The sequence below is a fragment of the Cyrtonyx montezumae genome, unplaced genomic scaffold, assembly GCF_038088225.1.
Source record: "Cyrtonyx montezumae isolate F1298 unplaced genomic scaffold, pur_monq_1.0 scaffold_3, whole genome shotgun sequence".
In the NCBI taxonomy this organism is placed as follows: domain Eukaryota; kingdom Metazoa; phylum Chordata; class Aves; order Galliformes; family Odontophoridae; genus Cyrtonyx; species Cyrtonyx montezumae.
In genome coordinates this window covers 72,905,464-72,928,058 of record NW_027072034.1, presented here as the reverse complement: position 1 = coordinate 72,928,058, position 22,595 = coordinate 72,905,464, and the positions used below count along the sequence as shown (strand labels likewise).

The window sequence follows — 22,595 nt, the reverse complement described above, 5'->3', positions numbered from 1 at the left end:
GGCACAGTCACTCACAGGTGGGACGCTGCTGAGAGAGGAAACAGGATACAGTGAACGATTGCAGCCTGCCCTGGCATACAAGCTTTAACAAATGCATTAAAATAGGTCCAAAGGCCACAGTACTCCATAACATGGCTCAAAAGGATGTGGGTGTCATGTTTGCCAATAAGCCCATTCTACATACCAGGGCATATGTGTCTGGCTTTCGACAGGTAACCCCACAGTGCTCGAGGAGAAGAAAGGCAGGGCATAGAGGCATAGAGACGTCTTCCTTTGTGATTTTAGAGCTGTCGAACAGAAAGGGGACATCCCTCCAAACCCTGGGTTTTGTAACAGTGCTGTGCTTCAGAGCCCAGTGTAGGAGGGACATGGGCTGTGTTGTGTTAAATCCTTGTGCCTGCTCATTGGACAGCACGGGCCTCTGCTCAGCTTAATATTCACTAGGAGGAGCTTTGTGAGGGATGAAGAGGAGCTGCCTGGCTCTGCCTTTGGTCTCTGTAGCTGTGTCCATAGTGCTGAACCCCGGGTGACTTTCACTCAAATAAAATTAATAGGCTGTTTCTAGTAAATTGGGGTGCTTCCCATCAAAAGCATCACTGAGTAGTTTCAAAAGGGAATCAAAAGGCAGAGTTTGGAAGTCAAAAAGACTGATGGACAGGTGGCTCTTTTAAATCAGGACTGGACCACAGCGTTGGGTAAGAGAACTTGGCCTGTCCTCAGCACATCTTTTCCGTGCCTCATGTCTGTTCGTTGTTACTTTCCACCAGCACTAAAATCACTCCAAAAAGTTGAAGGACACAAAAACTGCTTACCATGACTGGGTGTTTCACAGATCAGCCAGCTCAATCCCCCACTTCAAAGGCATTTTATGCTTTATGAACAATTTCCTAAGAGATTTTTCCACATTCAGAATTCACATTGTCTGCATTAACATATATGGAGAAAATATACTCTTTTTTTCCTACAATTGAAACATTATTTGCTGAAATTTGAAAACTCAAGATATTTCAAAAGAAGCTACTGAAAAAGCACCATACACATATGTATGTAGCTGACGAACTTCATCTAAGACCAGTGCAGGGGAGAATAAAATGACATTCTGGAGCTCAGCAGGAATAAGGAACAGAGGGCCCAGGAGTGGCTGCCAAATCCAGGACAGCACGTAGCAAGCAGATCTCTCAGTCTCCAGTTACCACCTTGTGAAGTCAGCCAGCACCTCAGTTTTGTGCTCCCTAGTGATTGTAAGGCAGTCTCTTGTTCTGACTGTCACAAAATATGATGGTGCGAAGCAGAGAGATGGTGAGCAGCCACTCAGCTCTGGGATCAGTCTGGATCTCGGGGGACATCCGTACTCTGCTCCTCTCCTGCCACTGAAGGTTTGCCAGTAGCTTCCACCTTGATTGAGTTAGATGGCTCCTATTCACACATCATCTCCTGTGTCCTGGTTGGGTATGTCCTCTGGAGAAGGAAAAAGGACAAAAATGATGAAAAATAATGATAGGTCTAAGTAAATACGCAAGTGGGGAATCTGTGACTGTGGGTACTTTGGTGGTTTCCATGCTAGACTGCCTCTTTCAGTCAGTCCTTGCCCAACCAAGGATACATTTGAAAAGGAGGCAGGTTGAGGTGAAAGGAGATGTTTCCTCAGACGTTTGTGGCTATGTTGCCAGTGGCTGGAAAATCAGGAATAAGCTATATGGAACAAGCTCTGCTTTAGTCAGAGGAAATCTTCTATTGGAAGTGGTGGAGGCTCATAGAGGCTGCTTGCAGGGCTGATCATGAAACTGGTGTGAGTGTATACATGATTTTTGTCAGCGTAGCTAACAGGATAACAAGGTATATACCTATAAATACAGTGCCTGTAAATGTATGCATGTATCTATACATGTGCACACAAAAATACGTACATGCAGGGAGGTCTACAGAATAGTACATACAAAGTAGAGTTAGTATTAAACACGGTTTCTACTTTCAAATTGCTTTCAAAACAGCAGTTGGGATGTCTGCATCAGAGAGCCTCTTTCATTGTACTGCAGATAGAATTGTTTGTTCCTTCTTTGTCTCCTTGTTCCCTTTTTCTGTAACACCAGCTTGGAGAACTGGTTGTTTGAAATGTTGAGATTTTATACTCTTGAGGTGTAGGAAGCAGCATAAATGTTGGCATGTTCTGTCACACTTTGCATTTTTACTAGTAAGCAAAAACTTCTGGTATTTTAGGAATTATTCTCATGCTGACCACACTTACCTTGTGTGTGTCACAGCTACTCTGTCCCCATGTCCTGCATGGGTGATGTTAAAGGCTCACTGGCAGTCTCTAAACCCACTGCCTCCTGCAGCGGTTCAGATGCCAGTGGTGTTTCTTCAGTGTCTGACGTTCTCTGTGTGACTGTGCTCTCACTGGTCTCCTTTTCTTCAGCTTCTTCCTTCTCTTCTTCTCCCTTCTCCTGTTCACAGGCACCACCTTCCTGCTCTTGTCCCTGAGGAGCCTCAGACACCTTATCTTCCTTGTCTTCAGAGGGTGACTGGGGTGAGTTCTCCTCTCCTGAAGCACCACGACACACCTCCTCCTCCTCCTTTTCTGTATCTCCTGCATTACTCTTGCAAGGAGTCATTTCTTCTGCCTGCTTTTCCCCTTTCTCTTCATTTTCTGATCTGCTGGATCCTCTCCTCGATGGGGGCTTCTCATCAGACACCGTCTGCTTCTTTATTTCTTTGTTCCCTGTTTCTGCTTCATCTGTCTTACCCTTATTCCCAAATACTTCATCCTCATCTTCCTTGGCACCATTTTCTGGAGAGGGAATGATGTTCCCTAAATCTTCCCCGTCTCCATAGTCAGACAGAGATCTTCGGAACTTCCTGGAAGGCGGCCTACGCTTTATTGATCCCCGCGTCCGCACCTTGAAGGCAGGAAAAGAAGACACTGAAGCAATCAAAGAACAGTACTGGAAAGCAGGAAAGCACAATAGAGGGAAATACTGGGGGAAACTTGATTGCTGCACTGGTTTTCCTGCTTTGCTACTGAGAGGTGTGGGGACTATCTGTTGCTGAAAGAGTACTTTATAGGATAAGCAGCTCCCCAAAATATAACCTTCTTTCTCTCTGTAGAGCTGATGCTGAAGATCACTGTCCTGGTATTAACTGTGAGACTGTCCAAGTTAGAATGTAAGCCACAGAAACTGATATCATGGTGCAGATGTTGCTGACACTGACTTCTTCTGACACTTCAGCCTCTTTAACTTTTTGCAGTTTGGTGGCTGAGGAAGGAGTCTGCGATCCAGAGGAAGCAGTGAATACAGGTTACAGCTCCTCATTTAAGTGCTGTACACTCTGTGCAGCACCTGAGCAGACTGTCACGGCTCCACAAACAGCACCTTAGCCACCTTTGACATTTGCTGGCATGTGGCACCATCTCCTCATGGTGCTCCCTGCTCAGCTATCAGCCACCCAATTACTGCTGAGCTGAAATAATTGAATCCTACCTTACTCCTTCTCTATAGCCATGGGGATATGAATGCTGCTGGAGTCACTGGCCCACAAAACCCTATGGACTGGTAGGCAGAGAGAAGACTCACAGAAGTACATCAAAGAGCTGTTTCAAACCCAGCAATTAGATCTCCTGACTTGGCTACTGAGCCACACTGTTATGGGAGGACTGAGGGCTAAAGCCTTCCCATTCCCCGTCAGCTACAAGCAATGGACAGGCTTTATCCTGCTGTGCTGGAGACCTAGTGGATGCCCTACCTTGTTATAGAACTGCAGCTGAGTGCCTTCTGGGGGTTTATCAAAGCTGACCGGCGTCTCACTTGCTTCACAGGACTGCGGCTGGATCCCTGGGCTGCTGGGCGTTGAGGGAGGGGTGCTGAACGGAGAAACCATGACTTTCAGACCAGGGCTTTTGGGAGATGCTCCCGGCAGCAGAGCTGCTGGCGCAAAAGCCAGATTGGCCTGCAAAGAAAAACGCCCGTCACTGCCGTGGGTGACACCGGTGTGTAATACATGCATTAACCACGTGGAGGAACCCTTGCTCACGCCACGGGGCCACCACGTCTCAGCTGTCATAGCCCACATACCTTCTGGTTATGGGTCTCTCCTGGTGACACTGTCAACAAACAAGTCCGGGCAGAGGAGTTATGACTGGACATTTGCCCTTCCCCAACAGCTGGATCTCAAGATGAGTTCTTTTGTCATCCTAAGGACTTTGGGGATTTTCCAGTGACCCAGCCAAGCCAGCACAGCATACAGTGGCTGAGCCAAGGTATCAACAAGCAGTCAGCAATCACATTGAAATTTAAACCATCCCTGTTTGTGCCCAAGCAGACCTCACTTTTTCAAGGTTGGTCTGCAGGTCTTCTGAATGGTCTGTACAGCCATGAGGAGAGAGAGAAGGCCATGGAAAGAAACAAGTTTGTGATTAACTGTGGCAAAGCACCTTGTGCTAGCCTGCCATCAAGAAGTTCTGCAGGCAAATGTCCTTGGGTGCATGAACAGGGTCACTGCTATGAATAGGCTTGTGTTGTGTCAGGGGGCTCAGGAGGCATTATGTTCAGAAGTCATGTATGCTGCCAGCATTGGCAGCTGGCAGTGGTAGGGCACCATGTCTATGGGCTATTGAGTGTTGAGCTGTCCTCAGTGGCATGAATCAGGTGCCACTGACAGACAAAAAGCACAAGAAGCACAGGCTGCTTGTGTGTAATTTGGGGAACTGAGGTGAAGAAAGCACAGAGTTTCTAAGCACTCTTAGTGGAGACCCAAAGGCACTGTCCACTCACAGGACTTCATCTGTCTTTGCTCCAAGTCAGCTCCCTCAGACATGCAAGTGGTTTAAACTGCTGTGGACAAAGAGGTAGATAAAACCTCAGCCACAGCTTCCCTCCCATCTTATGAGGTGCTTTTAAAGTGATGCGGTATACACCACAGATCCAGACCTGTGCCTCACACTGACCTGCCAGTGCCCATGCTCAAGGACAGCTGGACTGCTTCTGACAGTGGTTACCCATTAGCAGACCTGCTCTGCCCTCCTTGTTTATGCACAGTGGGACCAGGCCCTTGTTGGTGAGGCCACTGTCCTTTCTATCTAGCTGTCACCTTCAGTTCCTGGGTCCTCTTTGTGGCTTCTCTGCAAGGGAAGTGGCTCTGACAAATGCCAAGTAGTTTTAATTGACAGGGGCAACTACGTGGGCTCTTTCAGGACCTACCTGTAGCTTTTCAATCATGGGGGAGCTTTTCACCTTGACCTTGGGAACGGGACAAGCATTTGGAGATGGCTTCTGCAAAACAAAATGAAAACATGGAAAGGTCACATTAAAGTAGGTGAAAAAAAGGAAATGCAAAACAAGTGCACAACTTGGAAGAGATGGAAGTGCTTGTAAGGGAGCAAATGAAGCCTCATATAAGGCCTTCACACAAAAGTTTCCCTTCTTCTTTCCTAATCATGCTCCCCTTTTGTTTTCTAGACATCTTAGGGCTCTATATGCACCTATCCTTCTTTTGGAAGAAAAGGCTATTGTCCTTTGGCTGAAGTGTCAGAGTTACAGGCTGCTACATGGCTTTCAGTTGAGTATCTAACCTATGATAGTTTCCTCTGGTACTATGTGAGGATTAGACAGATTAAAATTCTACCTCTCAAAGCCTACAAGGTTTAATGTTGGTAAAACATTACAAACTTTTTATAATGGTAAAGACTTTCTGCTACCACTCAACTAATAGTTACGGAGTACCCAGTTAGTTTGGAAAGGAAAAGTCTAAGTGGCCAGAATGGTTGAGCTATGAGAGACTCAAAACTGAGAAAGGGAGAGTATTTCTTTGAGAAGGAACATATTACTGTTTTTAGATCCAAAGGAAAAGGAAGGAATGTGAAACTTTAAAGGCTGTGTTTCTCTGGCATGGAGGCAACAAGAGCCTGTAGCTATCAGAAAAAAAGGTTCAAGAACCATTTCCTTAAGGGCAGGCACTGATGTGAAGTTTGGTGGATAAACCTCATATTTTGACATTACAGAAATACAGAAGTGACTGGAAAGGGCTTGAATATAAACTTGGGTGAGTCGCAGCCAGCTTCTTGGGATCTTCTTGGGATCTGCTTATTCTAGGGTGCTGTATGAAGAGTACCTCAAGACAATATTCTGCAGGCATTGCTGAAAGAAACCCTCTTCACTCTAGATTAATTATTCCCTTATTCTGAAGAGCAGAACTATTATATTTAAACCTCTAGTGTTCATCTGAAGTTAAAATAATAATAAAAATGCCGCCAGTGCTAAATGCTGTTCAAATGTAATAAATTCTAGCAGGTTCTGAATTAAAATGATTCAAAGGTGGTAACTGTGTGGATCTGTCAGTGTAGTAAGGTAAAAAAGAAAAACAGTAGAAGTGGGATGTGTCTCTGTGTTACCAGAGTTGGAAGCAGCGTGCTGCTATCTCTGAGTCAGTGCCTGTGTGGAAGCATGGGAGGGTTTGATGGTGCATGACAGATGTCTTCTGCTGCACAGCTTGATCGCTGTGCTACCTGCAAGCTAATGCCTCAAGACAGAACAAACTGCAGAGAAGAGATCCTTTGTCCCTGGATTAAATTGATAACTCACTTGCCCATTGTTCTGGCTTGTCTCAGTTTTGTTGGAATACAGTGGAAGGGAGCATGGTGGTTTCCTCCGAGTTGGCTTATGTGGTGGCACCTAAGAGAAGAAAGCAACTAACTCAGCAGAAAAAACATTAGTTTGTCGTTGTTATGTTAAGTGAAATTCAAGCACCAAACAGCATGCTCTGTAAGTGACCTGCTTGGATAGCAGGGCCCAGCTTACCTAAAGGAAATGTCCAAAAGGCACCACATGACATTAATATATGGATACGTGCTAGGCTCACAGCATCTCAATCCCAATCCTAGTACTGGAAAAGCAGGCTATATCTCTTTTCTTAGCATGAACCATGAGACTGTTAGTTCTGTGCAAAGGATGCTCTTCAGAGGTGTGAAGGATAGAGAAGCCTTCCCAGAAGCTTCATCTTCAAAGTGTCCTGCTGGACAACCCCTTTCCCCACCCCACCCACTGGAATAGCTTGGCATTGTTCTCTTTCCTGTCTCATTACCACAACTTATTCTTAAAGAATCTCAGCTTCCTACCTGGTTCATGATCTTACTAAGTTTTGGGCAAGATTGTAGATATTTCTTAATATCCATAATATAATGTGGGGATAGTTTTGCTACTTCATAACAGGCAGGCATGTGAAAAAATGGATTAGGCACATGCTCTTTATAGAACTGGATGCCTTGGAAGACAAGTGGAGTTGATTTCCATTAACTACTGGTGGTATTACACCCAACCATGGTAATGCTGCATCTCTAAGCAGACAAAAGCAGTCTTGCTCTTCCCCTTACATCACACTTGGAAGCAGTAACACCAAGATTTATTGAAACCCTACCATTTTGCAACCAAACAGTGCTGTGTTGTGCCACGGTGATGGTCAGAGGTTCACTGGCTGATATGTTCCTCATTGCTGGCATGGGTCAAGCAAGGGTTAAGGACCTTCCAGGCAGCCATTAATCTGAGGCCAGCCTGAGAAAGCTGTGGGGAAGTGACAGGCGGGTTGGAGAGAAAAGACAGGAAACTTTGTCCTCCTCACTCCCTGGAGAAAATGAGTTTTTCCCTCACTGTGAGGCCCCTCTACCCTGCCTGGGCTTGGGAACAGCAGAGGTCTGCAGATAACATAAGAGAGGTCTGGGAACTTAACTGAGCTTCCTAAGGGGGAGGAACTTGGTGCAATTAAGTCCCATACCTTAAGAAGAGGAAATGACTATAATGGGATGGATGGAGTAGTGTATTGGTGACTAGAAGAAAAAAAATAGTGGCCAGGGAGAGATTGCTATTCCCAGCCTGGGGCCCAGCTATATGAGTGTTAACCTCCGATAAACAGTGGCACACCCAGGCCTGCAGAACAGAGGTCACCAGCATATCCCAACAAAGACATGATGGGTTACAGGGAGGATGCCCTTAGGTCCAGCCTGGGACAATACTGAAAGCAGCTGAGCAAGAAAAGCAAACAGTTCAGTTTTAAAGGAGTTTTAAACCTACCATCTGGAGATGGCATGTCAGTAGGCATTTACACTTCCAAAAAAGTGTGTAATGATACAGGGGGCTCTCCTAAAATGTCAGTGTACATTCATGAACACTTTGATTCTCCTTTCTTCCTAAGAGAGGTATTCAAGTGTTCTGCTTATCTGGTGAAAAACAACTTGTGAGTTGGATGCTTTGCATAGTGGGCTTTCAGTAAAATAAAGCCTCAGCATCACAGAGATAGGCTCAGAGTCTGAAATGTTGTTACTGCAAAGAGGTAACTAACCAGGGCAATTAAGGAGGTAGCTTTCTGTTTCAGAAATGTATAGAAGGTAGCGCCTGAATAAAACTTTCTCCTTTTGTGAACAAGGTGCTGGTGACCTGCCTCTGTCTTTTATTCTATGTTACCTATTGTTTGCCGCCTTCTTCCATGGCTCAAAATTAGCTGCAGTATTATTCATTGCATTCCTCAGCCCACAGAAGCCAGCCTACACAGTATATGCATTGCTGCCTGCTACCGTTAGAGATATGTGCATATCCCACCCGGCTTTAGAGCATCTCAGTTACAGTGGCTCGTGGCACTATGAAAAACAACCATGCACAAATCGGCAGCACACTAAAGGTAGTGTCATAGCTTGCATTGCACTTGTGAGACAAAGCCTTTTAGAAGATTCAAAATCAAGGTGGATTTATGCTTAGATCACTAGAGGCTCTAACTTCTACAGGAAGAAACAAGTGCCTAATTTCCCACTTAATTACCTGCTGGTGGCTACAAAGCTCCTTACCTCTTTTCCAGTGATACTGGCTGCTTGCTCTTTGAACTTCCCAGCTAGCTGAGCCACTGAGGGTGATGCTGACTTGTCCACCTCTGAATTGGTCTCTGTTGGTCTGTTCTGACAAATCAGAAACAGTATTCTGTGAGCAAAGGCTGAGAAAAACAAGCAGGCTAGAGAGGAGCCTGCTTGTGTGTTACAAAGTTCAAGAGTAAGCAAGGACTTAAAGCAGAGTTTCTCACATCTGGCATCAATCATCCAGTCTGAGAGCATAAGTTTTGGGAATACAGGACATAGCATTACATTAAAATATCTAAGGTAGAGTCACATAAAATGAGTAATTGATATAACCAGCTGAAGGTTCCATACTCAGTATTTTTCATGTTCTCTCTCTTCCTAGCAGTGAACTGATGGAACTGAGTGATAAATGACATCCCCATTCACTTCTCATCCCTCCCACCCCTTTTTGCTGCCCTAGTGACAAGTGTTTTTCATTTTCCAGTGATTCTGTTATGAGAAGCTAATCTCTGCCCCTGCAGAAAACTAGCATCTGCCTGGGGGTGTCCTGATGCTGTTCTGCTTTCTATGGCAGCGAAATAATTGGGTGGGTGGATGGGAGGGAGGAAATACCAGGGCGGAGGGAAGCTTTCCCTGTCCTGGGACACAGCAAGCAGAGAAGTGGGAGGATTGCTGGAAACTAGGTGGTGCAGCTTTGCCATCAGCAAACAGCCCTGCTCATCCCACATTTACCTTGTTTTCTTTGCTATGTGCGTATCAAGCAAGGGCAGGAGTAAGCCTTGAAATCAAAGCTTATGAAAGGAAACTTTTGTTCTTTGTCTTCAATATCTGATGCAGTGAAAACCAAACCAGAAGAACTGTGAATATCTAGCCAACAATCCTTGTTGGTAACTGAGACCTCAGAACAACAAACCAGGCTATGAACCATCGGAAAGGAGCCTCTACTCCCTGTACTACCACTATTAATGCATGACCAGCACTACACTTTTTGTCCTTCATCCTCTACATGTTTCTATTTCTCAGTCAGAAAGTACACCAAAGGCTGTAGTTTGAGGAATCACAGAAGTTTAGGGGTTGGAAGGGACCTCTAGAGATCATCGAGTACAACCCCCTGCCCAAGCAGCTCCCTAGCCCAGGCTGCACAGGTAGGTGTCCAGGCGGGTCTTGAATATCTCCAGAGAAGGAGACACCACCACCTCTCTGTGCAGCTGTGCCAGTGCTCCGTCACTGCACTGTGAAGAAGTTCCCATGCACATTGTGTGGAACTTCCTATGCTTCAGTTTGTGGCCATTTCCACTCATCCTATTGCCACACACTGCTGAAAAGAGTCCAGCCTCGTCTCTTTGCATCCCACTCTAGACGTGAACCAGATCCCCTCTGAGCCTTCTTTTCTCAAGGCTGAACAGACCCAGGTTTCTCAGCTTTTCTTCATAAAAGAGGTGTTCCACACCCTTTATGATATTTGTAGCCCTCCACTGAACTCTTTTGAGAAGATCCCTGTCTTTCTTGTACTGGGGTACCTAGAACTGGACACAACACTCCAGATGAGGCCTCACCAGGGCAAAGTGGGGGGGGAGGAATACATTTCTGTTTTTCCAAAGGTGCCACCAGTGCTCTTTCTTCTCCCTTCATACTGCTTTGCCTGGAAGGAACTGGCTGGCTAGTTAATACAGCCACTCCTTCAGCATCACTGGAGGTGAAAGGCCCCCAAAACACCAAGCTGGCCCATACATGGGCTGTTTCTTCTAAGCAAAGGACCTTTTCCCTTCTCAGAGAGTAGCAGCTCCCAGTAAATGCCATCCTACTTCTCCCAGACCCTCATGTTCAAGTAGATGTCTGCTATTGCATTTCCAGGATCCTCACTGCATCTTCCATCTTAAGATCATCCCATACGCTTCTGACCAGCTTCCCTACATCCTTCCACAAAATCCATTCCAAGCTCAGTCTTCTCTGTGAGCTTCTGGCAGTTCTTCCTTCTATCTGCTCAACCTCCATTAGAGTCATGCTGGAGGCAGGGGAAGTGGCAGAGAAAGGGAAAGGAAGTAACGGTGAAGTAAGCAGATGAGGACAAACGTGCGCCCCAAAACAATGACAACTGGTCTCAGTGGGGAGTCAGAGCCCTTACCAGAGCTCCATGCTGTTCAGGTAGGGCTGCCTGGAAAGAAGAGGGGAAGAAGAATGAAGCTGAGAAAAGGAGAAGAATCCAGATACTCAGCCTGTACCAGGGAATCTGGCTGAGGAGATGCAGGTGACAGTAGTTTGCCTAGAAGGGTTTCCTCCCTTATAGTCTCTTTTTTCTCATACTCATGCTTCTTTCACAGTCCTCTGCCTTCACCCAGAAAAGGCAGTGCATTTCCTCTTGCCCTCCTTGACCTCTTATGCTGGGGTTGTTGTGTGGCTGGTTTTTGTTAAACTTGTTGCTCTGCAGTCTGAAAACACGGCTCCTTTTCTCTAGATTTGATTGGACCCGTGGAGCTGGAGAGATTCTGCACATTTCTTGTTTAGCTGGTAGCAAAGCAGCACAGCTCTCCAGCACATGGAGCCTGTGTCCGGCATACAGGAAGCAGTGAGCATACCATTCTAAGATTAGAACAAGTAGCCCACGGCCTGTGTCTTCCCAAAACTGCCAGCTGCAGGCTCTCCAATTACACTATGCCTTCTGCAACTGGAAAAGTCCTTTCTCAGATCCTTTCTGGCAATTGAACTGCTGTCCTCTGTCCAGCTTTTTCTACAGGATTTTTTTTTCCCCCAGCTGGTGTTCCAGGCTGTATGCCTCCTAGTTGAAGAGGTTCACCATACTGGGCTACTTGGATGCAGAAAATTCCCTCCCTTGCTTGGGAAGGAGAGCGCTCTCCCGGGGCTCTCCAGGGGCTTCCAGGGCACTGCAAGAAAGGGAGAAGCCTCTTGTTCTTACTCTCTCTGGAGAGCTGGCTGCAGCCCTTGATCTCCTCCACCAACGAGGCTGCTTGGTGCCGGCTCATGTTTTTCCCCTTTTAAGTGACACAGTCCACCAACTTTCTGAATGATGATGAGGATCAGTGCTGCTCTTCTTTTGCAAAAACAGCAGAATTATTCAGACTCGAATTTTGCACCTGTCAGAAACGTGGACTGCCTGCATAGACTAAAAGTGGTGAGCCAGAATATAAGACTTACTCCATCAGCCATTTGGTGGCTGATAGTCTGAGTTCCTTCACTCTAAGCATCACATATTCTGAGAGATTTCAGATTGAGTGGCAAAACAGGAAATAAATTGCACCATCAATGTAAACATGACACTGCCTGCAAAAGAGGAAGTGCAACTACCAAGTTCTCTGTGGGGGGTTTCACTTTCCTCTCCTAGATAAGTTTATAAATTTGAGTAAATTTGAAAATGTTTTTTTCCAATCCCATCTCTTTACTTTCAAGACTGAACCCAGTCCCTTTGGCTGTGCTACAGAAGAAAGTTCTGCCTTTATTCATGGAGTAGGTACAATCATTGCAACTCAAGCAAAACCAACGCCTCTCTTTCCTTTGAAAGTGTCCTTTTCATCTGGAATCCTTGCCTCCGATGTGAGAGCAAAATGTACTGCCTGCCTGTCCTCAATTCTGCAGATGGCTTGAAGAGGCACCACTGTTTTTAGCAAAGATCTATGCCCCTACTTCTCTCACAGGCTGTCTGTCAGACACACAGTCAGGCCCCGCAGAAGTATCCCATGCCAACCCTGCAGTGTCTCTTCAAGGCACAGTCCTGACTGCACTGGCAGGTTGATATGGCATAAGATGCTAGGGTTAGAGCAGGTGCTAAGGACAAAAGAGGTCTAGAGACCACAGTTTCCTGTCTGTACCGTTTTTGTACTCACAAATAACTTCTGTTAAAGATGGTGGATATAATATACCAGTGGGGAGTATCACTATAGATAATGAGTTTCTCATGAAATCAAAATTACAAGGAGTCCTGGGGAAAACTGGAAAGCCAGAGGTAGCTTTGGGGATTAATTCAAACATCCTGCTGGGATTGGTGCAAAACTGGCTCCCACCACCGCCAGGCCCTTGCAATTGAAAGCTGTCCTGACCCCATGTCATGGGGTTGGTACCCTTCAACTTTGGGCACTGTCTGTAGTATGTGACTGCAAAGCTGCTTAGATGGGGGACCAGTCGGGGTTGGAAGCAGACACTGAGGGAGAAGCTCCAGTTTGGATTTGTGCATCTGCTTTGGCTGGTGAAAAGAGCAAATGTGTATTAATTGCCATACAGTGAAGTGTTTGGGCTTAAGTAGTGCCTGCATATCAGCTGAGTGCCAGCAGAGATGTGTACAGCCCTCTCCTCCACTTTGCCAGGAATCCTCTGAAATTGCCTGCTTTTGCAGTTATAATACTTAGGCTGCATAGAACACCTTTTAATTGCAAGAGCGGGTGACGTTGCAGCACTTTGCAAGGCTGGAGTGTTTTGTGGCTATGAACCCAGTTACTGCTTACATGACTGTTTGCACCAGTCTTGCGTACTTTCCCACTCTTGCAGCTGCATCTAGACTTGGTTTTGAGGCCCAGCCCTGTCCTCTGCATCCCTCCCCTTCTTCAAAGAGCTTCACAGGAGCTATTCCCGCAGGCAGTCCTCACACCAGGCCATCATACCCACTGCTTTCTCACACTCTGTGCTTGCACAAGCTCTACGCAGCTCCCCCCATGACTCCCATGGGGTTTTTCATCACTGCACTTCTACCTAAGCAAAAGCAAATGTCGAAAAATAATGATAAACATAGAGGCAGACACAAAATAGCATAAGACGCTCATTAGGCTGGTGTCTTGCACTCAGAAACAGGATTCAGAAATCAGGGACCTTCAGCAGACAGCTCTTAGTGCTGCACTGTGAGAAAACCAGTTGTCAATAAGCCAAGTGAAAAGCAGATAGTGTCAGTGCTTTTTGGGTGCTGTTTCATGGAATCCTGGTTTGGACAGAGAGCTCATGTTTCCAACTGCTCTTTTCTCCCTTGACCTTTCCTTCCCCTTCTCTCATGCCAGTGTGTTTGTAGGGATGTGCTGTAAACGGGATCACTGAAATGATCTGGGCTAAAAATACTTCCCTTAACTCTTAACCAGGTTATTTTTAAGCCTGATCATCTCAGTAACAGCATTGGTGGCACAGCCCAACAAGGGAGTAGACTGCAGCTGAGGGTCCAGACCTCACTACTGCTCACTTGGCCAGTGCCTGAGGAAAGGCCATCCAGACATGTCTTCCTACTCAGAAGGTGATATGATTTTCTTCACGCCCCTCCCACCCACTGCTAACCCAGGTACCTGGCTCTAAGAGGCACACATTTGTTAGCACTGCAGTGAGGGCATATTTTGAGCTTTTCTCTCTATCCACTGTGCTGTTTTGAGAAGCTCCTATTCTTACACTTCCTCAACTCTGCTGATGCAATTGCCCGCAGAACTGTGCTGTGAACCAGGTCGGGGATGTAATTCTGACTACAAATAACCCAATCAAAAAAAGAAGGTTGTTATTAATTCAGGTTCATCACTCCACCCAGCATGCATGGCACAGCACAGGGAGTGCTGAAGCCTACGGTGTGGCACAGGAAGAGCAGCTCCACACATACAGTGCCTATGCAGCCAAGGAAAGGATGGAGCAGGTGTCTGGGGGCAGGAATCTGCTTTGGTCAAAGCTCCTGCCAAAATAAACATTGCTACACTCTGCCGGGGTTCAGTGAGAAATACTGGGAAACGATGTTGCAGTTTCCTTTGAAATTAAAGTGAATGTAGGAGAAACCAGAGCCTTGCACAGTCTCCCCTTTCACACCTGACCCTGCAAAGCAGCACTCCCAAGGCAGACTCATGCCTTCTGCTCACATCTTTCCCAGACACCACATGAACACGTCTCAGTTTTCAGTAAGGTAGCTGCAAGATTTAAAGAGCCAACCATTCAGAGACCTTGTCTGCAGGGGGAAGCTTACACCATGTACCCTGCGGTCACTATCTCAGTTTGCACAGGGAGCAATACAACCTTCATCTGATAAAAGTGCCTTTTTTTTTTTTTTTTTCAGTGTAACTGAACTCCTTCACAATCTGCTGCCTTAAGAGAGCCATTCTCAAATGCCACAGGTACCTGTTTCTGACATAGAAAACAATGTTTTGAGAGTGATGTGTTATGCTGTAGCAAGGCATCCCTCGAGGTGGACATCTCTTATCCCCATGGTGAGGTTATGCAACTTCCCTCTGGAAAGGACTCCCCCTGTGCAGATGGAGTTTGGTGAATCAGAGACATCCTACTTTCTTGCACATCAAGCAGTGGAGAAGTGTTGACAGCATCATCTCCTCCCACGATGCCCCATGAAGATATGAGGTGTCCATAACTTCAAGTACAAGCTAATCTCTTCTCCCTGGACAATCTTCTACCGGACTTGTGGCAAATGTTGTATTTCATATGAGTCACTGCATATTCACAAAGCACAACATATATGGTACCGTTCCAGTCTATCTGGAGAGATTATGAACTTCTGCACTGGAGAATGCATCATGAATGCTCCTTACCACCAGCCAAACGTGTGTGTGTGACCAGTCCTAGCTGGCTAAAAGCCACAGTAATATTCAGTATTGATGCAAAACATAACGATGCCATGTCTGTATGAACTGTTAAAACCTCCAGTTAGAAAGATCCCTGGATTACCTGTTCTGAGGTCAGTGTCCAAAGAGACCAATATACCAAACCATTATTTTCTACTCTTAGATTCATTTACCGTTCAAGGAAGAGAATCTAAAGAAACTTGAAATGGATCCCTGGGTGTAAGTCTTAGCCTTAAAGCAGAAAATAGTGCACAACAGACAAGCTTTGGTTCACCTGGGCAAATCTGCCTCTCTTTTTGTCTTGTTCAATGGCAGGAACTAGGTAACCGAATTTTTCTTTTCAACCTCTTCTAACAGGCACCAGTTATTTAAACTCTTGTGTAAGTGCAAGTAAGATTAGATAACTTGTAAGGAACTCCTCTTTAAATGAACTTTAAAAAGCTCAAGAAGAGGTTTTAATTACAACTGGATCCAAATTACCCATGGATAAATCTAATATATAGTCTTCAATTTCATTCAAAGCCATCTCTCTGCATCTTCCACTTAGATGAATCCGTTTGCATCCTCGTGCCAACATAATTTAAACTGTTTATCTGTGTCCATGTGAGCACCACAGTGGCATCAAGATTATTTTGAAAGGGGAACATTGTTAGGACTGCAAAAGGAGAAATAAGTGAGAAGGGCCAGTTTAGAACACAAACTCCCCCAGAGGAGCAAACTGAAAGGCAAGAGGATGGGAAAATAACTGAATCACAGCATGAGGACCCAGGATGCAAAAATTGCTAGAATCCAGACACAATCTGAGCCTATTAACTCTTCTGGTGATCCATGGAAATATCATCTAGGGCTGAGTGTAGATTACCCAGGAAGTGGGAGGGCTCACACTCGTGTAGCCCATTTTTATATCCCTAGAAGGAAATCTCACGGTAATGGTTCCGACTGGAGTTCAGCAGTACGTTGGGCCCCTGGCTCAAGAAGCAACACATCCCAAGATGTAAGACTTGAATAAACAAGCCTCTTCTTGCTACACTGACCCCTCTTCACCCCAGCAAAACATCTTTCTTCCCATCTCTTTCTTTACCCTTCTTCACAAATCATTCTCATTGGAGACAGTCCAACTCCCTGTTTCAGGAGGGATTTATGTGGTTTATTTATTCACTTGGCCTCTTATCTGGCAATGCTGCTGCTCCTCATCTGCTTGCGGTAAATTTTAACTATTGGCAGAAGCCCCAGATAGAAGTGGCTGCAGCTGTGCCTGCTGTGATACCTTTTAGCCGGTCCTGTCTGTCACTGTGCCGGCATAGCTCCCTGAGATTCAGGTCCAAGGCTCCTACTTGCATTTCCTACCATTCATTACAGAACAGGAGCAACAGTAACAGTGCTGTGCTCCACCACAGCAAAAGCTGTGATGAGTACTGCGTGAGCAACATCTGCAAACCTGCCATAGCAGAGCTTTATTGCAGTTACTTTCCAGGTGAAGATAGGTCCCAAATACCTTGCAGTTCTGTCAAGGGAATCCTCCATGCTGGAAAAGAAATAGTAATTTTCTACTTTTCTTTCTGTCATGTTTTCACTGATAAGCCTTTATCAGAAGCTAAACAACTCCATTTTACAAAGTGTCAGGTATCTTCTTAAATCCTTCCTTTTGGTACATTTCACAGTGGAGAACAAGCTTCTTGCCTGAGAGCAAATCACTGCAGCCTGTCTCTCAAGTTAGCAAGTAAGTTAGCCACGAGAGTAACTCTGAGGTATACAACATCCCTACTCAGAAATGGTACCCAAGTCAACACTTATCCCACCACAGATGAATGAGGAGAGGATGAGTGTGTGTCTGAACTTAACAGCAAGTCTGTTATATAGCCACAGTGATGGTGAGAAAGAAGTTCTGACTGTAACACAGAGCAGAATAATATGAGGAATAGGGACTTCAAAGGAAGCTTGCATGTTCGCTTTTAGGAAAAAGGGCAGGAAAATCTTACTTTACATGAAATATGTAAAATTTTCCCGTGTTTGGGAAGAGTTTACTTTAGGGAAACATTTTTTTTTTTAGACTTGCAGTGGTCTGGTCTTAATTTTCTCCTCCGAGGATTCCCTTGTGAACTGCTGCCATCTTGGCACTCAGGGTCAAGCGCTGCACAAAGGGTAACGGGAGGATATTTCAACTCAGTTATGATGAGCAGTTTTCCTCTAGAAGAGAGCAAGCAGCTCCAAAATACAGTGCAGCTGTTTCAAAACTACAGAGACTAAGATCTGCCAGATTTAAAGGCTCACGTAAGCAAGACTAGTGAACTAGGCCATGGTGGAAGATATCTAGTAGAAATTAGTAAAGGGACAAATGATTTTCATAGCAAGGGACTCTGTGTTGAACTTATCCACTATATGCTGTACCAAAGTGGTAATGTACTTCCATCTTACCTACTAAAAATAGAAGGGAAACTTACAATGGTTATCCATGGCTTGCACTACCCATGCCTACACATAAGAGGGCCTGGATAAGTAGCAGAGTAGTTGGAGTGTGACTTTTCCCCAGAAAGCTTTGCTGTTTCTTTGGATGAGAAACTTGCTCAAAGTCCTTCTCTGGTACTTCTCTCCAGGTAACATGAGATTGCCTAGAGTTTCTGAACAACAAAGCCAATGATTATTGTGAAAATAAAAAACCACCCTAACTGCACTGGGCTGCAGACATAACTAAATAGGTGGCTGGAGCTAGATGATGTGGCTTCAGGGTATTCAAGTACAGGTGCAGATACGTTATCCGCAGCAATGCTGTGCCTACTCCAATGAGCAGAATCATCCAGACTGGGGGGAGCTGGGAAGGAGAGAGCAGCCAGTGCCAGAGGAAACATCGATAGACCCCAGGAAATTCGAAGTGGCAAATATACTATCTGCTTTCCACTTCAGAGAGTGACTAGAATGCAAATAAAATGTGATAAGGGTTGTTTCAAACTACCCTCTAAGAAGTTCCCCTTTTCTTGTTCATCATAGAATCACAGAATGGTTTGGGTTGGAAGAGACCTTTAAGATCATCTAGTTCCAACCCTCTGATGTAGACAGGGACACCTCCCTCTATACTAGGTTGCTCAGAGCCCCATCCAGCCTGGACTTGAATGCTACCAAGGAGGGGACATCCATAACTTCAATGGGCAACCTGTTCCAGTGTCTCACCACCCTCACAGTAAAGAATTTATTCTTAATATCTGGTCTAAATCTACCCTCTTCCAATTTAAAACCATTTCAACTTGTCCTGTTGCTATATGTCCTTATAAAAAGTCCCTCCCCAGCTTTCCTGTAAGCCCCCTCCAGGTACTGGAAGGCTGCTATAGGAACCCCCTGAAGCCTTCTCTTCTGCAGGCTGAAGAGCCAAGGATCTCTCAGCCTGTTCTCATAGGGGAGGTGCTCCAGTCCTCTGTTCATCTTCATGGATCTCTTCTGGTCCTGCTTCATCAGTTCAGTGCTCTTCTTGTGCTGGGGGCCCCAGAACTGGACACAGTACTCCAGGTGGGATCTCACGAGAGCAGAGTAGAAGGGCAGAATCACCTCCTGGTCACACTTGTCTTGAAGCAACCCAGGATACAGTTGGCCTTCTGGGCTGCAAGTGCACATTGCCAGCTCATGTTGAATGTTTCATCAACCTACACTCCCAAATCCTTCTCCTCAGGGCTTCTCTCAAGACATTCTCCACCCAGCCTGTATCTGTGCTTGTGATTGCGCTGGCTCAGGTGCAGGACCTTGTACTTGGCCTCGTTGAATTTCATGAGGTTAGCATGGGCCAACCTGTCAAGCCTGTCCAGGTCCCTCTGGATAGCATCCCTTTCCTCTGGTGTGTCAACTGCACCACTCAGCTTGGTATCATCTGCAAACTTGCTGAGAGTGCACTTGATCCCACTGTCCATGTTGCCTACAAAGATGTTAAATAACACCTGACTCAACACTGATCCCTGAGGAACGCCACTTGTCACTGAATTCCACTTGAACATTGGTCCACTGACTGCAACTCTTGAGTGCAGCCATCCAGACAATTCCTTACTCAGTGAGTGGTCCATCCATCAAATCCATTTTTCTCCAATTTAGTGACAAGGATGTCACACAGGACAGTGTCAAATGCTTTGCACAAGTCCAGGTAGATGACATCAGTTGCTCTTTCATTGTCCAGTGATGCTATAATTCCATCATAAAAACCCATCGTTTGTCAGACATGACTTGTGCTTGGTGAAGCCACATTGGTTACCACCAATCACCTCATCTTTATTTTCTATGTGCCTTAGTAGGGTTTTCAGGAGGATCTGCTCCATAATCTTGCCAGGCACAGAAGCAAGACTGACTGGCCTGCAGTTCCCTGGATCTTCTTTTTTTCCCTTCTTGAAAATGAGAGTTAAGTTTCCCCTCTTCTAGTCAGTGGGAACGTCATGAGACTTCCATGACCTTTCAAATATGCAGTTTGGCAACTTCATCTGCCAGTTCTCTCAGAACCCATGGATGGAGCTCATTGGGTCCCATGGATTTGTGCACCTTCAGGTTCTTTAGACGGTCTTGAATCTGATCTTCACTTACAGCAGGCAGATCTTCATTCTCCCTGTTCCTACCTTTGCTTTCTGCAGCTTGGATGGTGTGGCTAGAGTCCTTGTTGGTGAAGATGGAGGGAAGGAAGTCACTGAACACCTCAGCTTTCTCCATATTCCTTATGATAAGGTCTCTAGTTTCCTTCTGGAGAGGGCTCACATTTTCCCTGGCTTTCCTTTTATCACTGGCACGTCAGTAGAAATTATTCTTGTTCCCCTTTATGTCCCTGCTTAGATTTAATTCTACCTGGGTTTTAGCTTTCTTAACCTGATCCCTGGCTGCTCAGACAACTTCTTCATAGTCTTTCCAGGTAACCCACTCCTGTTTCCATGCCCTATAGTCTTTTTTGTGCTTAAATGAGTCCAGGAGCTCTTAATTGACCCATAGAGGCCACCTGGCATTCTTGGCTGCCTTCCTTTTTTGATGCATTTCATCTAGAAAAGTGGGTACAATGCTAATGTTTTCTAGTGCTGTTTTTCATGATTGACAGAAGGTTGGTAACAATGCCAGCTTTCGTAACATTTTCTGAAAGGTATTTCTTCTTCTCAGTGTAACTGCATGAAGTCTCAGTTTAACTTAATTAGGTGGGACTTGTGCTGCTCTCCTCACAGCCTCCTGGACTCTAAGGTGAAGAAAGCAGATTCCTGTATGCCTATGTGGATTTTGTTAGTAAGTTATCCTGTCTGGTCTGAAAAGGCCCTTATATAGGAAGAGTATGTCAGCCACCTTTTACTAGTCTTTGGCTGGCGTTGCAAATTTCTGAGGTTCGATTTATGACAAGTTGTTCTTTTCTTTATGCCATGGTATGTCATTCTCAGGAGTGCATGGTCTGTGCTTTCTAAACAGTGCCTAGTGAGTTTAGTAAAACCAGTATCACTGGGAAAGATACACATTAAACCTTGAATGTCTGCTTAGTAATGAGAGTATTTAGCAATTGCATAGTTCCTGTAAGTTGTATTACCAGAACATCACATCAAACCTTCAAAACCTTCATGGTTAGGAGCCTTGACTGAGAAAGCAATGTACTACTTTGTGCATTTTTATGTGCATTAGCAATTGCTGCATACAACAAAGAGACAGTTCTGAGAGTAATCTATCAGGAGACAGACTAAGAGATAGCTATCAGGAGAGAACTCAGCTCACTAGGACACAGGTGCACACTCCCCTCTGCCCTAGAGAGCCATGGATTTTTTGCTACGTGCTGGCACGGCTTTAGCAGGAAGGCTGGTGAGTGCTTGCCCTAGCCCTGACCTCAGCAACAGATTAAAAATTGCCTCTCCTTAGACAGACCAGTCTCAAGGCCACACCCCTTGACAACAGAGCTGAGCCCAGGCCATCTATTTCCTGAGCAACTATCTTATCACATCTGCCAAAGGCTGCCAAGAAGGGATTGATCAAGTACCACCCTTACCGAAAGAGGCAGTGAACTGCAGCACCTGGTCTCTATTGGGCTGTGGGCCTGTGGGGGCCAGAGTGTACATAAGCTCAGCCTGTCCCCGTTGGAGATGGGAGCACTTTTTGGCTCTGCTATGGGCAAAATGAGGCATCTGGCTGATCATCCAAGACTTTCTGCACAGGGAAGGAGGCGGCAAACCATTTAAAGAGTAAATTGTTTATTTTTTTATGTACATATAGTGTTTTGGAAGTCCTTGGCTGAGACAACTGCAGAAACCTGCAGCAACACAGGATTACCACCATTTCCTTCCCTGTGAGCAGTGCATTTTGTGAGCTGCCCAACCCCATTCATGTTCACCACACTTAGGGTATTATCCTGGGGAAAGGAATGGGCAGTAAAGATGAGGATGTGGGCCAGGGGGAATGTAGCAAGGAAATGCTTTATTTCTAACACCAGTTTGGTCTGGGCAGTGGACCAGTCATGAACAAGTCAGAGGGGGCAAAACCAGGCTTGTACAGAAGCAGAACTCCAGGCATTGGTCAAGTTTTAATGCATGCCTTGTGAAGTGAAAGAGGCAGCAGTCAGGTGACGATTGCAAGTTTTTTTCCAGGCCAAAAAATGGATTACAGTGTTTCAGTTCCACATAAACACTACAGTTATCTTGTACATAATGACTTGCCCTCAGATACTCAAAATCCAGGGGAGAATTTTAGTCTGGACTACACAAGTTCCACTTTGACCTTGTCCTCCCTGACCCACTGGTTCTCTACAAGACTCATATTTGAAGATGAGTACACTGTGCATTAAGATTTCTTGCTGAAAGAGATCTGATCCCTATAGTCACAGTGTTGCACAGCTTCTCACAATGGTGTCAGATGGGATGCATTCATCTCACACTGTGCTCACACCAAGGGAACCATCAGCTCAGACACAGTACTGCATGAACATGCATGCAGACCAGGTATCTGCATTTCATGTCTGTGTCCACAGGATGTAGCCATATGGATTCTGTGTGATACAGCACGTACTAATTGAGAAGCTGTTTCCATAAAACTCGTCCTAACTACCTCCTGAGAACTTCTAGCACCTACAAAGGGCTGATCATTCTGAAGGAATTTCTGCCTGTTTTTTAGCAGAACCAGAAGGATATTATGCAGTACAGTTAAAAGGGTGTCTTAAGGACACTTTTCTAGTCTTGGTCACGTGCACCCCTTGTTTTTATTGGCCTGTTTGTTCAGCTTACTCTTCCTGTCTGTAGCTGCACAGCTGT

At 45.5% G+C, this 22,595-nt stretch overlaps 1 protein-coding gene across 1 annotated transcript in view; it reads right to left on the bottom strand.

Annotated features, from left to right (window-relative positions):
- Positions 1-426: 426 nt before the first annotated feature.
- RCSD1 (RCSD domain containing 1) overlaps positions 427-22,595 on the bottom strand; it is a 34,171-nt gene continuing 12,002 nt past the window's right edge. The window contains exons 2-7 of the mRNA XM_065741876.1: positions 8,825-8,932; positions 6,576-6,665; positions 5,196-5,267; positions 3,742-3,945; positions 2,246-2,897; positions 427-1,458 (exon numbers count right to left, since the gene is read on the bottom strand). Of these exons, the coding sequence (XP_065597948.1) occupies positions 2,262-2,897; positions 3,742-3,945; positions 5,196-5,267; positions 6,576-6,665; positions 8,825-8,932 (1,110 nt within the window). The 3' untranslated portion in view covers positions 427-1,458; positions 2,246-2,261. The remainder of the gene's footprint in view (positions 1,459-2,245; positions 2,898-3,741; positions 3,946-5,195; positions 5,268-6,575; positions 6,666-8,824; positions 8,933-22,595) is intronic.